General features: G+C 47.6%; 1 protein-coding gene across 3 annotated transcripts in view; it reads right to left on the reverse strand.

Moving 5' to 3' along the window:
• The window catches only part of KIF19 (kinesin family member 19), a 50,357-nt gene that overhangs the window by 5,708 nt on the left and 30,956 nt on the right, over window positions 1–13,693 (reverse strand). For all 3 annotated transcript variants that reach the window (XM_077328280.1, XM_077328281.1, XM_077328279.1), the window contains exons 4-15: window positions 12,770–12,857; window positions 11,929–12,065; window positions 8,422–8,547; window positions 6,917–7,111; window positions 5,619–5,765; window positions 5,068–5,190; window positions 4,325–4,472; window positions 3,620–3,794; window positions 3,223–3,421; window positions 2,795–3,065; window positions 1,904–2,025; window positions 720–874 (exon numbers count right to left, since the gene is read on the reverse strand). In XM_077328280.1, the coding sequence (XP_077184395.1) occupies window positions 720–874; window positions 1,904–2,025; window positions 2,795–3,065; window positions 3,223–3,421; window positions 3,620–3,794; window positions 4,325–4,472; window positions 5,068–5,190; window positions 5,619–5,765; window positions 6,917–7,111; window positions 8,422–8,547; window positions 11,929–12,065; window positions 12,770–12,857 (1,886 nt within the window). The remainder of the gene's footprint in view (window positions 1–719; window positions 875–1,903; window positions 2,026–2,794; window positions 3,066–3,222; window positions 3,422–3,619; window positions 3,795–4,324; window positions 4,473–5,067; window positions 5,191–5,618; window positions 5,766–6,916; window positions 7,112–8,421; window positions 8,548–11,928; window positions 12,066–12,769; window positions 12,858–13,693) is intronic.

Raw genomic sequence — 13,693 nt, forward strand, 5'->3', positions numbered from 1 at the left:
GAACGAAGCCTGGGTCTCTTCAGGTTCAGGGCTGTGACACAGGGCAGGCAAGGGCTCCCTCAGGTACAGCTCTGGCCCTCTTCTCCCATTTGGACAAGTGATTTCAGAGCTTGATATAACCTTCAAACTCACCGGGTTTGAAGAGAAACAGGTGAGGTGCCGAATATGCTTGCTCAGATTGTACAGTGTGACATGAGCTCTTGGAGTCAGAGTGACCCAGAGCACTGCCAGCTGCTTCCCAAGAGATGGGAGACAGGGAGCTGCCTGGAAAGGAATTACTTCCTGGTTTGCTGGGCGCCCTCCCCTCGAGCGTAATCCCTCGAGAGGCAATCGGTTGATGTGCTAGGAAGAGCTGGTTGGGCAGCGTCTCCAGAAATGGGTGACACTGAGGGGATGAGGAGACATTTCATGAGAGGCCAAAAGGGACCCTGAGTGGCACACTCATGTCAGAGAAAAGGAGAATTGTAGGGGTAAGGGAAACATTAGGGAAAAGAAGTATGGGTTTTGTTTGTTTTTGCCTATTTTGCTGGCTGTTTTGTGACATTTTGTGCAGCTCTGCTTGGCCTAAAGCAATTTGCTCTTTCCTTAAAAAAATCTTCTAGGACTAGTACGACTCTTGTGCTGCAAAGATGCACTAGCTAATCCCCTGCCCTACGCTCCGCAAAGGACGCCTTGCAAGCTACACCACATACTCCCTAGGGGTTCCACATGGGCCGTACCTGTCTGCCTCCGGAACAATGTGTGGGAGAATGCCCCTCCGAGACTCCTGCCGTGGGAGCTGCTGATACTCAGAGCCCATAGTCTTGACGCTCTCTTGGTCCGAGTCCAGGATGCTGTCCATGGCGAGAGGGGGGAGCTTTGGCACAGACGTGTCCTGCGGGGAAAACAGCAGACATGCCCAGAGATTTAAACAGACAGCATCAAGGGAATGCAATTGAACTTCTCCAGCTACAGTTTGGGTTCATTAGCTGGGAGATATGGTGGTAAAGTGGCGACTGCATTGATGTTTGAAAGCACTGAGAAAGAAAAGTTCAGTTCCTAGCTTTGTTTTTGTTTTTTTCCCTAGGTCTCGCCTTCTCCTTTCTTTCTGAGAATTCCACTCAAATTCATCTTTGAGGGCAAGGCTGACTTATTTTGGGAATTAAAATGGAATGAACAACATGGACATGTGTGCATAGCTTCTATTAAACATTTACTAAAAGAATTAGGAAAGATGTTGGAGTCTAAAAATAACAGACCCATCAACAGCCTATCTGCTTTCTAACCTCCCTGTCTTGGCTTCTTCAGCGCTCCGTGCTGGGGAGAACAAAAGCACAGGAAACTTATGCATTGAGAGAACGGCCTGATTTGAAAGCCATTGAGAATGGCTACGTTGCCTTGGCCTGTCTTGTTTTTAAATTGTCACTAGAATTTCACAAAGAAAAGACACCAGTTGGGAGTCTGCTATGTCCTCTCCCCCCCCCCTTCTTTTTTTGGGAATTTAACCCGAAGACCAGGAATTTTACAGGCTCAGGCATTTGCTGTGAAATAGGCCTCTGATCTGGGAGGCAACTGGCAAGAAGAAGAAGAAGAAGAAGAGTTGGTTCTTATATGCCGCTTTTCCTTGCCCGAAGGAGGCTCAAAGCGGCTTACAGTCGCCTTCCCATTCCTCTCCCCGCAACAGGCACCCTGTGGGGTGGGTGAGGCTGAGAGAGCCCTGATATCACTGCTCGGTCAGAACAGTTTTATCAGTGCCGTGGCGAGCCCAAGGTCACCCAGCTGGTTGCTTGTGGGAGCGCAGAATCGAACCTGGCATGCCAGATTAGAAGTCCGCACTCCTAACCACTACACCAAACTGGAGGGGATGGAGACATTGCCAAATGGCTGTGCTGTGCCACCAGACATAGTAGCAGTGGCATGATACCTTCAAGGCTCTAGCAGCCGCACAGTCAATGGCTGCCACACGGTCCAAGCTGCCCTCCTCCAACTCACGCAGGTAGGCTTGATACAGTTCCTCCAAGTGGGATGGCACCAACAGCTGAGATTCTGGCAGGAAGAGAGCGAGGAAGAAAGGGTCAAAAACATCTCAGGAATCAACACAGCTTTGGTCTGCAGTGCAGACTGGCCCTCTGACAGCCAGGAGGTCAAGGAAGATGGTGCTGTGATATAATCAGACTGAGCCAGGAGGTGGTCATGCAAAAGACTCTCAGCTAGGCCATCTGCATCAGATTGGAAAGAGCCCAGAATGTGCTGTAGGATGCGGAAGGGTCAGCTCTTGGAAGCTGAGCAGGGTCGGTACTTGGATGGAAGACCACCAAAGAAGATTTTGCAGAGGAAGGGGATGGCAAACCACCTCTGGTCACCCACTTGCCTTGAAAACCCTACCATGTCACCATAGATTGGCCATCCCTTGATGGCATTTTATACACACACAGTCTGTGTGGTCAATTTCTTTGGGGAGAGCATATTCCCACACAAACACCTCTGCTTTAGACACACGCAGAGTTCTAATAATCCGTGCAAGAGGTAGGAAATGCAGCTTCCTCCTGCACTGCACTGATATGGAGATGCCACAACTGCCCTCTTCATCCTCAGCTGCCCTGACTAAGGTCTGCTGAATGCCAAGGGGGACTGGTTGAAAAACATTTTCCTTCCCACCTTCCTTTCAGTTCCTTCAGTACCCTCTCGCCTCCCGGGATGTAATTTTGGGATTTAATTGTCCCCATCCCCACAGATAAACTGATGTTATTCTCAGGGCACATTTACAGGTAGCAAATTTCCATAAGACAGCCCCAAGTCCCGGTTGTGGCCCCACCATGAATTATCTGCCTCTGTTCACGAATGATGCGGTGGCAAAGGTTGTGGTGGCGCTCGAAGCGGCGCACAGTCCGCTCTTGTTGCCGGAGGAGGTTGTCCTTCAGCAGGGCCCCGGACTGCATGGCTGTGTTCTCCACCTCCAGCTCATGCACTTTACACAGCAGGCTCAGAACCTCCCGCTGTTCTTCGGAGCTGATGCGCCAGGGTAAGGCCTCCTCCAGCCGGTGGCCACGCTGCCGCACCTCCCAAAACTTCTTCTCCAGCTCAGCCTGGTACAGGGAAAGAGTCACATGAGATCACGGGGCCGGCAAAAGCAATGCATCCCACAGAGACAAGGGCTTCCACATGACCACTATTCTGGACTCCCTCCCCTCCCCTCCCCATTTCAGTTGAGAAGCCCCCCCTTGTTCCCTTTGCTTTGAACACCTTCTGCTTGTGAAGTTTATCCTGCTCTCCCAGGAGGGTGGCGATATGTTCCCTGGCTAATGTCACTTCTTGTGGCTCTGGAACATCGGATAGGTCCTCGCCAGTGTCAGAATCCTTCTCACATTCATCCTTGCTGTAGCTCTCTTTCCTTTGTTCTTCTTGCCACTTCTGGGCCCGACGTGTCTTCTCCTGCTCCCAGCTGAGAGATGGGGATGGAGTGGGGGGGAGGACAAAAGGTAGAGGGACTGCATCAGGACCATGACGTGGCAGGACGCACGCAGGACATAGCAGAACACACTACATTATCCGGAACCTTTACTGAAAGAATTGGTCTTGGGCAACCCAACCAACTCCAGAAGGCATTCCGCCCACTGTCTGCTCCCTGCTTACTGCTTACTTGGCAATGGTGAGCAGATGGCGAGAGCTCTCAATCTGGATCTCCATGTAATTGTTTTCCAGCTCCATGAGGTGGCGCCGCACATCCATCTGCTCCCGGAAGGTGCTAATCAGCTGTTCTCTCAGCTGGTCCATCACCTGCCTCTCAAAAGGGTTGCCATGGAGTTGCACTTCAGCTGTAACACACAATCGGTTGGGGACAAGAATCGCTCCAGAGCTCCAAAAAGGCCAACGAACACGTGGCGAGAGAAGAAACAGCCACACATCTCTTGGACTCACTTTGGGAGAGCTATGTGCCCCCTCCCTACGCCAATCACACGTCTCTTCAAAACCTCCAACGTGCCACCTTAGTCACCTGCCAGAAGTACTCTGGTGTAAATTATATGACCTGCTGTCCTCTAGAGCAGCAGTAGTCAAACTGTGACCCTCCAGACGTCCATGGACTACAATTCCCATGAGCCCCTGCCAGCATTCGCTGGCAGGGGCTCATGGGAATTGTAGTCCATGGATGTCTGGAGGGCCGCAGTTTGACTACCCCTGCACATCTGCCCAATCACCCCCCCCTCCTTTAAGTGCAAATGCCACATTTGTATGGCGGGAATAAATTCACCAAAGACAGCCTGCGGAATATTTACTTGAGAGCTGGAGGGGGAAATGTTCACGCCATGCCAGCCATCTCCCTCACCCCCCACAGGACTCTTTCTACCTTGGATGCTGCGGATGTCAGGCCTTGTCGGGCGCAGCTCCTGCTGTTCAATCTTCCGCTGCAGCCGCTGAATCTCATTGCGCAGATCGGCAATGATGCTTGTGTACTGGGCGATGTGATAAGAGACATTGAGGAGATTACGCTTCACCTGCCGGGCAGAGGGAGGAGACAGGCCAATAGGAATATTAGAAGCACAGGGTTCCTCTCAGCCCCAAAGGTGGCAAAATAACTCTGTGGCAGCCTGTCACTTTTTGCGGTGAAGGACAGTGCTCGAGGATGGTTATGAAGCTCACATGATGGGGAATTCTGAGAGAAAGGATGTTTTGCGAGAGATAAATAATTAGGGGGTTGCTGGAGCAATAATGCAGGACACTCTAGAGCCCTGGAACCCATGACTGTGAAAAGACACAAGAAGAAGGACCTTGATGGGTGGCTCAAACCAAGGGCCCACCTTATCCAGCCAGATGTTTCTGGAAAGCACTGACCCATACAGCTCTGAAATGAAACATCCTGCACGTCTTACAGCACAGTTGCATTTCCCTGCTCCCTAGAAATATATGGCAACCTGAGAATTGGTCAAGCATTCCAGTAGCTAACATGAATATTTGGATGTTTGGGTCTGGAATGCAGAAGGACTGGTTGGACTCTGAGGGAACAGGTAGGATAAGAGCCTCACACAAAAACGAGAGGCTGAGCTGAGGAGAGAAACGGGAGGGAAGGAGGCCGAGGCCGCAGGATCATACCGTGGTGCGGATGCTTTTGGCACGTTCGGCATAGGTCAGGGTGCTCCGTGACTCCTCAAAGGCACTGCTGGCAGGACTGATGTGAGCGATCATCACTGTCCGGCTGTTCCCGCCTAGTGAGTCCTGTGATCGGAGAACCAGAGGCCAGAGGCAGTCTTACAAACCTGTAATCTCACTTAAGTATACACACAAGACCATCTCATTCCCACAAGAGCAGAAAATTGCACACGGGAGCTTCTCCCTCTGTAACAAAGAGCATAAATTACCCCCGTGTCCTACCATAATTGTGCTGAATGTTTCCCCACAAGCTGCACCTCAAGGGTGGCGAAATGAACTTCATGACAGTAGGTAAGTTATTGTAAATTTTATGGGCCTGGAGGGAGAGCATTCAGCCCAGGGCTGCCATTTATGTTTACCATAATTTTAGTTTCACTCTTAGGAGTATAACATGCACTCCTTTCAGAAAGGCACTTCTTGCTTCAAGAAGAAGACGGCGTTAGCCTTCACACAGGCTCTGATCACCCATGGCAAAGGATGCCAGCCCCACCTACCTTGAGAAGGCGGGTGAGCTTACTATCTCGGTAGTTAACATACTTGACACCTGCCCTGTCGCTAAGAGCGTTGATACAGTTGCCAAGAGCCAGTAGGGAGCGGTTGATGTGAGCTCCTTCCTTCATTCGCTGCCCACGGTTCTGTGTCTGAAGGAGGAGGAGGAGGAGGAGGAGAGGGGGATGGACATGAGACTGAGGCAGTTGTTCTGGCAAAGGCCAAGCGAGGGGCATGTAGAACCATTTTTCTTGGTTGTAATTGTGAGAGTGGGCTGGAAGCAATTGGCCTCACAGTTCTCTCTCATTTAAGCAGCTTTCAGGAAGGAAAGAAAAATTGTGACAGAAACACAGAAGAAGCCTGAACTGAGTTAACAATAAAGAATTAACAATAACCAGTCACAGGATATTAAAAAAAAAACAAAGCCAAGGCCAATGGGGCAAAATAGGTCAAAATATTTTATTGCTCAATATAAGTCTCCAAAAATTCCCCACACGCTTCATCAAAAAGCTTCTGCAGGGGAATCTGTTCATCTCTCAGTGATTCATCAAATAAGAGTAAAGGGTTAGAAAGTGTACTGGAATAGCTTCACTATATTCTGACACTGAAGAAGCCTTTTTAGTGAAATGCATAGGTAATTTTTCTTAAACTGAGTAATAAAATATTTTGACCTATTTTGCACCATTGGCTTTGGCCTTGTTTTTCTCATGAGGTGAGTTAAGCCATGAGGCTACCAGGGGAGGCTATACTTGGGGGCGGGGGCAGCTGGAATGAGGGAAATGGGCAAGACACGAATGTCACAGGCTAAGGAAGATGGTAGTTGGAAAAGGAAACGTAGCACATTTTTTTACTTTCCTGCTCCAATATTTGGGCCAAAAATAACCCTTTCATGAATAAAACTAGAATGCAGAGCAGATGCTGGCCGCAGAGGCCGGTCCCCACTCGTGGGGAGGGTTGGGGCAAGCGGGGTGGGTAGGGCTTGGGGGCGTGGGGGTGGGGGAAATGGGAACCAGGCATGTGCGGCAGTCCGCACCTGCCTGGTGTAGTGTAGCGGGAAGGGTGGAAGGGCGGATGGGTGGAGCGGCGGCCCTGCTCCTTTCCCTGTGGCGAAGCTAATGCGCAGCCAGTCCAGGCTGGGCCAAGTGGCCAATGGGGACCACTTGGCCCCCGAGTGGCACTCGGAGGGGCCAATCAGGAGCCGCTTTGCCCCGCCCTTTCTCCGCCCACAGAGCCCTTAGTGCTTTATTTAATCCGCTCCCTAGACCATTTTATAGCTGAGAGGACAAGCCCCTTCTCCTCATACCTGAGAGGCCCGCTCAGAGCCAGCTAAGTCAATCATGAAGAGTCGTCCCACGCGCACCTCCTGCATGATATTCTTAATGCGACTCTTCTGGCGCACAGTGACCTGTAGCACAGCATGGGACCGTGAAGATGCCTGGTTGGCTGCTGTGGGCTCTTGTGTCCGCTGCTTATTTCCCTTCATCAGCAGCTGCATTATCTGCATAGAAAAGAAGCTGTTGAAGACACACCAGACATCTATGCCAGCAGCCATGAATATCTCAATAATGCCTTGGAATGGTGAGGGAGCCAAAGGGACAAGATTCCTTGGCCCATCAAATTGATCCAAGATTTCTTTCTTGCTGGGAACATTATCTAAAATTAGTGGAGGGAATCTATCACTTTCCAATCAAATTCCCCAATAAGCAGGCTCTCAGTTGAAGAAATCTCTTTACTAAGGGGTTAATGAAAGAGACACATGAAACTCTTTGCTGAAACTGAAGGTGGCAAAAACTAGCCCAGATTTAAGATGCTCCCAGCTCCCCTCCTGCAGCACCCTTTGACACCAAAACCCAGGTGCATTCCCATGCAACAAGCCTGCAAAAGCGAAAGGGAGTCAAGCACTGTCCACTGTCCAAAGTCATGAGAGAGAGTGAAAGAGGCCCTGAAGAGACATATGGAATGTTATTGCCAACCTCCCTGGGTCACAAAATTAGAATAAAATCCTTTACACTACCCAGCCGCCCCTGGGACTCTGGTCAAGCAAAGCTAGCAAAAGCAATTACTAAGCAGGATAAAGTCACCATGACACAATTCAGATCAAAGCATCAACATGGCATAGACAAGTTACAGATTCAAAGCACCAGCAGCAGCATGGCATAAACATGTGGCAATCCAGAAAACAGTTACTTTTTTCCACTGAGGTGAGACCAGATAAGAGAACCCATCCTGCAATTCCTTAGCCAGGTTTTCCGAATTCCTCAAAACTAGACCTCAAATGGTAGCCAAGTGACGGTGAGCTGTTTTTTCTCCTCTTAACTAATATCCATAAATCCCAATATTTCTTGCCCCATCCACAATCTCAAAATAGAAATCTAATACTAACAATGACCAACCTGATCCCAATTTTAATCCCTTTCCCACCTTTCAGTGAACGGAACAAAATACAGAACAAAAAAAGTGCTCAAATCTCCATCTGCAAAAATCCCAATACAAAAGGAAAACTGATGATCACTGGTCAGGATGCAAAGTGGGGGTGTTATTCTGACAGCTTCTCTAACACCAAGGACTGGATGAACTAGAATTGTTCTAGTTGCAATTGGATGCTGGGTTATAGTTTGACCAAGGCTTTCAGTTCAGCAGGCTGGATCTGAACCTTCCCTAACTCACTAAAGTGAAAAGTGGAAAACTATGGTCAGGCTTTGCAGAATATAAAATGTGTCAGGGGGGTCATGACCCTGCAAAACTGCAAACAGGAGCAGCAACATTTCAGGCTCTCCTCACTTTTATAACTGGCTGACCCCCATTCACCTCCTTTGCGTTGATGGTGGACACTTCAGTGATACCGGCCACTTGGATGATGCCCTTGGAATCTTCACGAAGGTCCAGGTAGCCGAGGGAAGGGTTGAGCAGATCCCGGATCATCTCATTGTAGATCTAGTTAAGAGGAAGACGGCAAATCCCCATGACAAGGGCCAACGTAGTGTGGTGGTCAACTTTAAGTATCTTTGAGCAGGGCCCATCTGATGGGGGCTAACTGGAATCATGCATGTGGTTGAGACAGATTTTTTGAAAGAGTTGCTTCATGCAAGTAGGCACAGTATGTACATAGAAGCAGCTGCTAGGAGAATTCTCAGCTACCTTACAAATCTACAGATCCTTAAGAAAAGCCCCGGCGGAAAAAGAGACTGAGAAAATGTAGCTCCCTGTATGCATGCTGCTGTATTATTCTCCTTGGTCTGTTCAGCACGTCTGAAAGCTACCCTTTCCTTTTTTGTGTGCAAGGAAGATAAAATTGGGCAACATGCTGATGACTAATACACTAAGGCTGCAACCCTCAGAACATTTTCCTAGGAGTAAGTCTGACTGATCAAATGGAAACTTGCTTCTCACTAGACCTGCTTAGGATTGTTCCCTATGTTGTCTTTAGTGGATGAAATACCCTTCATGTCTTCCACCCTTGTTTTGTCTACAGCCACAGGACTGGGCTACTACCAGGACAGGACCCAGAATGTCAGGACTAAGGAGGTGCAATTCAGTTCAGGTAAGCCTGAAAATACTCAAATCAATGCTGATTCAGGTATTTTTTGGCCTTATCCAAGCTGAATTGCCCATCCCATTAGTTTAAATAAAGTCTATCAAGAGAAGCCTGAATCAATTTGGGTTTGATTCAGCTAATTTGTGATTTGACTGAATGAGAAAGACCTCGCCAAACATCTGATCCTGAGGAACAGCTATTTGGTGGGGTCTTTAAATGACCCCAGAGGACTCTCTGCAACTTCAGAAGGGTCTGCTGGGGGAAAAGACCTCGCCAAATAGCTGATCCTCAGAGGAGTATACTGCGGTCAAGGCATTTAAATGCCCCAAACAGCTGATCTGCGGAGACAGGCTTATCTCCGCAGTTCATCTGTTTGTAAGGCTGTGGAGAAATCCATTTGGCTGCCCTCAAATCACGCAAATGCCTGTACTATTCAGGTGATTTGGGTGTATCCAAATCAACTGGGTCCAACTTGGAGCAGTGCCAATTTTTTTCTTGATGCACATCCCTAGGACATAAAACTCTAGGAAGTCAGCACATGGTGTCCCAACTGGAAACTGTTTCAACTTCTGCTCCATGAATCCTCTCCCCAAGTTGCCAACCAAAGTCTAGAGTCACAGCTGCAACTGCTTCTTGGGACATGAACATAAAAAAAGGATGAGTGTGACACATATCCTAGATGTCTGATGTTGGAACCTGAAATCCACCATTGGCCATGACTGACTATGGGCACATATTTTGATTCCTTCACCTCTACTTATGGCTAGTTCAAAGGCCGACAAAATCACAACGGTCGAGAAAATGAGCTACAGCTTTGGCTGACAACATTTCCCCCCTAAGGGCCCAACTCAAAGTGCTGATATTCCCTGACCTGGATGGCCCCAGATAGCCTGATCCCATCAGACGTCCAAAGCTAAGCCGGATGGGGCTAGATAGCACTTGGATGAGACCACCAAGGAAGTCCTCGGTCCTAATGCAGACGAAGGCAATGGCAAACAACCTCTTGACATTTCTTGCCTTGAAAACTCTACAAGGCCACCATCCATCAGCTCCTTGAAATGTTCAGCTGAGGACAAGAATGACCACCTGCACCCATATGAGCCAGGTTGTGCTTTGATAATGGGTTCTTTTCCTTGTTCCATGTTCCTACGCCAGCCAAAGTGAAGTTGTGACCATACATGACAGAGCTTTCTCACTGTGGCCCGCCAGCTGTGGAATTCTCTGTCCCATGAGGTTTGTCAGGCCACCTTACCTCTAACCTTCTTGAAATTTGTTAAGAGTTGGTCTTAATATTATCTTCAATATTATCACTACTAACATCTGTTGTCTATTATCGAATCAGTTCTGAATCAATTATATTTTTGTTTCTGTTTACTGCTGGCCTATTTGTTTTAGGATGCTGGTGGTGCTGTTGCAGATTGCTGTTTTAGGCAAGGCCTTTTCTGTGGTGGCACCTCGATTACAGAACACCCATCTCACCAAATTTGCCAAATGTGCTGAATTTCTGGCACCAGTTGTTCTTGCTCACCCAGGCTTTTTGTTGATGATACTATCAGAAATGTAATTATTGCTTATATTTTTAAAAATTTTTATAAGACACTTTGAGCACTATGGCAGTGAAAGTGGAACAGATATATAAGTATGCAATGCACACATTCACATTTTTATGGCATTTGCTTGCTTGTTTTTTTTGGGGGGGCTGCAGTTTGATCACGTAAGAGACCTTTATTATCATTTACAGTAGAAAAGTGGAGCATAACTATTTTCAATTATTCCCGTTGTTAAGAGTCACAGCAAGTTCTAATTATTTCCAGTAGAACCAGTGGGACTGTATCTCCTTGCCTGAGGTCACAGGAATCATCCAGTTTCTTCTAGAAGTCAAAAGAGCTGGAATAGAGACTACTGACATTATGGTTCAGCCTGTGACAACAAGGATCTTGTTTCATCAGCCGGTGCTGACTTTCAGCTGCCTGTAGTGAGTTGGTTGCATGGATGTCCTGGCTATGTGCTGAGCTCAGTTTTGGTCAGTTTCTGTCATATGCTTGAAAAGCTTTTCTTGCACCAAACACTGTTCTAGGCTGAATATGGTGCCTGGTAGTCTAGGCTTGCTGAAATTCATGGCTGCCATGGGCCAAAGCCCAAACGTACCTTAAAAAGGAGCTAAGGAAGAACTGAGAACTGGGCTCTGGGACAAGGCCCTGTTCTTCCAGCCTCTTGCTCCTGCCTTCCCTGCTTTGTTGCAGGGTAGCTGTTTGTTCCAAGCTGCTCATATGTGTCAATATTGTACTAGCCTTCATCCTGGTGTGTAACCAAGGGGATTATCTGCGCATAGCATAGTGCGCTCACCAGCCATCAAAAGAGAAGGGATGAATGGGGTGTCTTGGGAGAAGCAGAGGGCTGGGGGAAGGGTTAAGGACAGCTGAGCAACTGCAAGACTGAGAGCAAAACTGCATCTTTATTGGGAAGCCTTCTTCCCTTGCAACTCTCGGTCAGATGAAAGTAGGAAAATGGCTGAAAAGGAGAAAAGGTGCATTTTTGTAATGAGCAAACAGATATGAACCTGAATTGTGTTTGGAAGCCTGATTTAAGGCACATAGATACAGTTCAGGCTCTGCTCCAAGGAAAAACAATATGGAAAGCATCATGATTCTAGGAGCAGTTCAGAAATAGTTGCATGAATCAGAGTACTGTGACCAATCCCTTCTCATCTCTGGGCTATGATGTACAGGCTGGCCCTCAGGCACACATTCCTTCCCTGTCCCAGGGTGACCCAGCCTCACCTCTAGGTAAGACATGGATACGTCATACTCCATGTCATTGCTGGTCTCCTCAATAGCATGGAATAGATCATTGAGCGTCCGAACATAGATTCCAGGTTCATTGTCAGTGCCAAGCATGGTATAGGTCTTCCCACAGCCTAAGGATAGAAACAGAGTTAAGAAACTGATGGCTGATACATTTGCATTTGGGTGGTGGTGGTGGAGTTACCCAAATTTGGAACTCAGCATTACCAAACCTGAGTTTTAGAAGGGGAGTTTGCTTTATGACTGATGTCACTGCCAGCCAACCAGTACGGTGCAAATCTGGCTTCTGTTCAAACAGAAGAAGCATCCCCCCCCCCACACACACACACACACACACATCACCCAAACCAAGATAGAAGGCGACATGTGAGTCTTAACTACTTAGGAATGTGTTTCCACTGTATGCTCACAATTGAATGTTTTTATATCTCAACTCTAAAATATTACTTTCCTGGGGTAAGTTGATTCTTAGAGTAGCTATTGTGGAAAACAGAGCACAGTCTCATTGCAGAAGTATGACTAACACTTTGTCCAAGGAGTCAATTAAAACCTTTATCCAGTTTCTTGTCTCAAGTTTACTCCAAAGGGCAGTTTATCACACAGCACAGCAAAGCAGGTTCAAAAATCTGGTTAGTTTTTAAGAAATGGCAAATGTGGCCCAAAGATGCTTTCTCTTGGCCCTGCCTTTCCTCACACTCAGGGGATTCAGCTAGGCACCCATCAAAGCAATTAAGAAGTCTGCAGTGCCCAGAACTTGGTTGACACAAACTGTTTTTCCAGTAGTGTGCCTCATTCAGAGAAGAACCTTTTCTCTTACCAGTGGGGCCATAGGCAAAAACAGTCGCATTGTATCCAGAGACGACACCTTCAATGAGGCCTCTGGTGGTGGCACGGTAGACCATCTCCTGCAGAGGGAGATGAAAACATGAAGGTATCAAAGAAAGAAATTGTTTCCAGGGAAACAAGGGAATAAAATTATCTCACTGTGTGGAAGCACAGTACAATGAACAATCTCTATCATCACAAGAGTTTAGCTCTTATGCTAAGTTACTGTCCTGCTGCCCACCTAATACAGGAGTAAACAAGGTTGCACTTACCTGTAACAGTCATTCATCGAGTGGTCTTCTGTGCAGACATACATGGGGACTGCGCAGTTACAGACCTGCCACGGAAAAGATTTCCAAACTTTCGAATAGACTAGGAGCGCCCCTCCTCCTTCTGGCGTCTTCCTGCCCAAACAATTGCATGACCAGGAGGAGGGATGCTAACCCATCAGTTCTCTCCATGCTGCCACCAGAAAACCCCAGAAATTAGGGTTCCAGAGAGTTCACAATGGGGCACGAGAGAGAGAGAGAGACAGAGAGAGAGAGAGAGACAGAGAGACAGAGAGATGGCTGCACAGAAGGCCACTTGATGAACAACAGTTCCAGGTAAGTGCAACCATGTTTTCAGTTTTGTGGCTTCTGTGCAACCCCATAAGAAGAACAATAGAGATGACCAATGGAATCCAGCAGATATTTGTAGTAGAGACCATAATATCGGTTAGTAATTACAGTCTGCACATCAGCAAGTGTCCAGAGAAGATGGCTTCTGAACCTGGGTCTTCCAGATTGAATCCAACACTATTCTACACACAGTATCAAAAACAGTTCTGAGATTTTATTTTTTGTTGTTATGTAAAGCATTTACAGAAAGGTAAAGAGAGAAAAAGAAAGCGACCAGCTAATAAATAATTATTAGT

The sequence above is a fragment of the Paroedura picta genome, chromosome 3, assembly GCF_049243985.1.
Source record: "Paroedura picta isolate Pp20150507F chromosome 3, Ppicta_v3.0, whole genome shotgun sequence".
In the NCBI taxonomy this organism is placed as follows: domain Eukaryota; kingdom Metazoa; phylum Chordata; class Lepidosauria; order Squamata; family Gekkonidae; genus Paroedura; species Paroedura picta.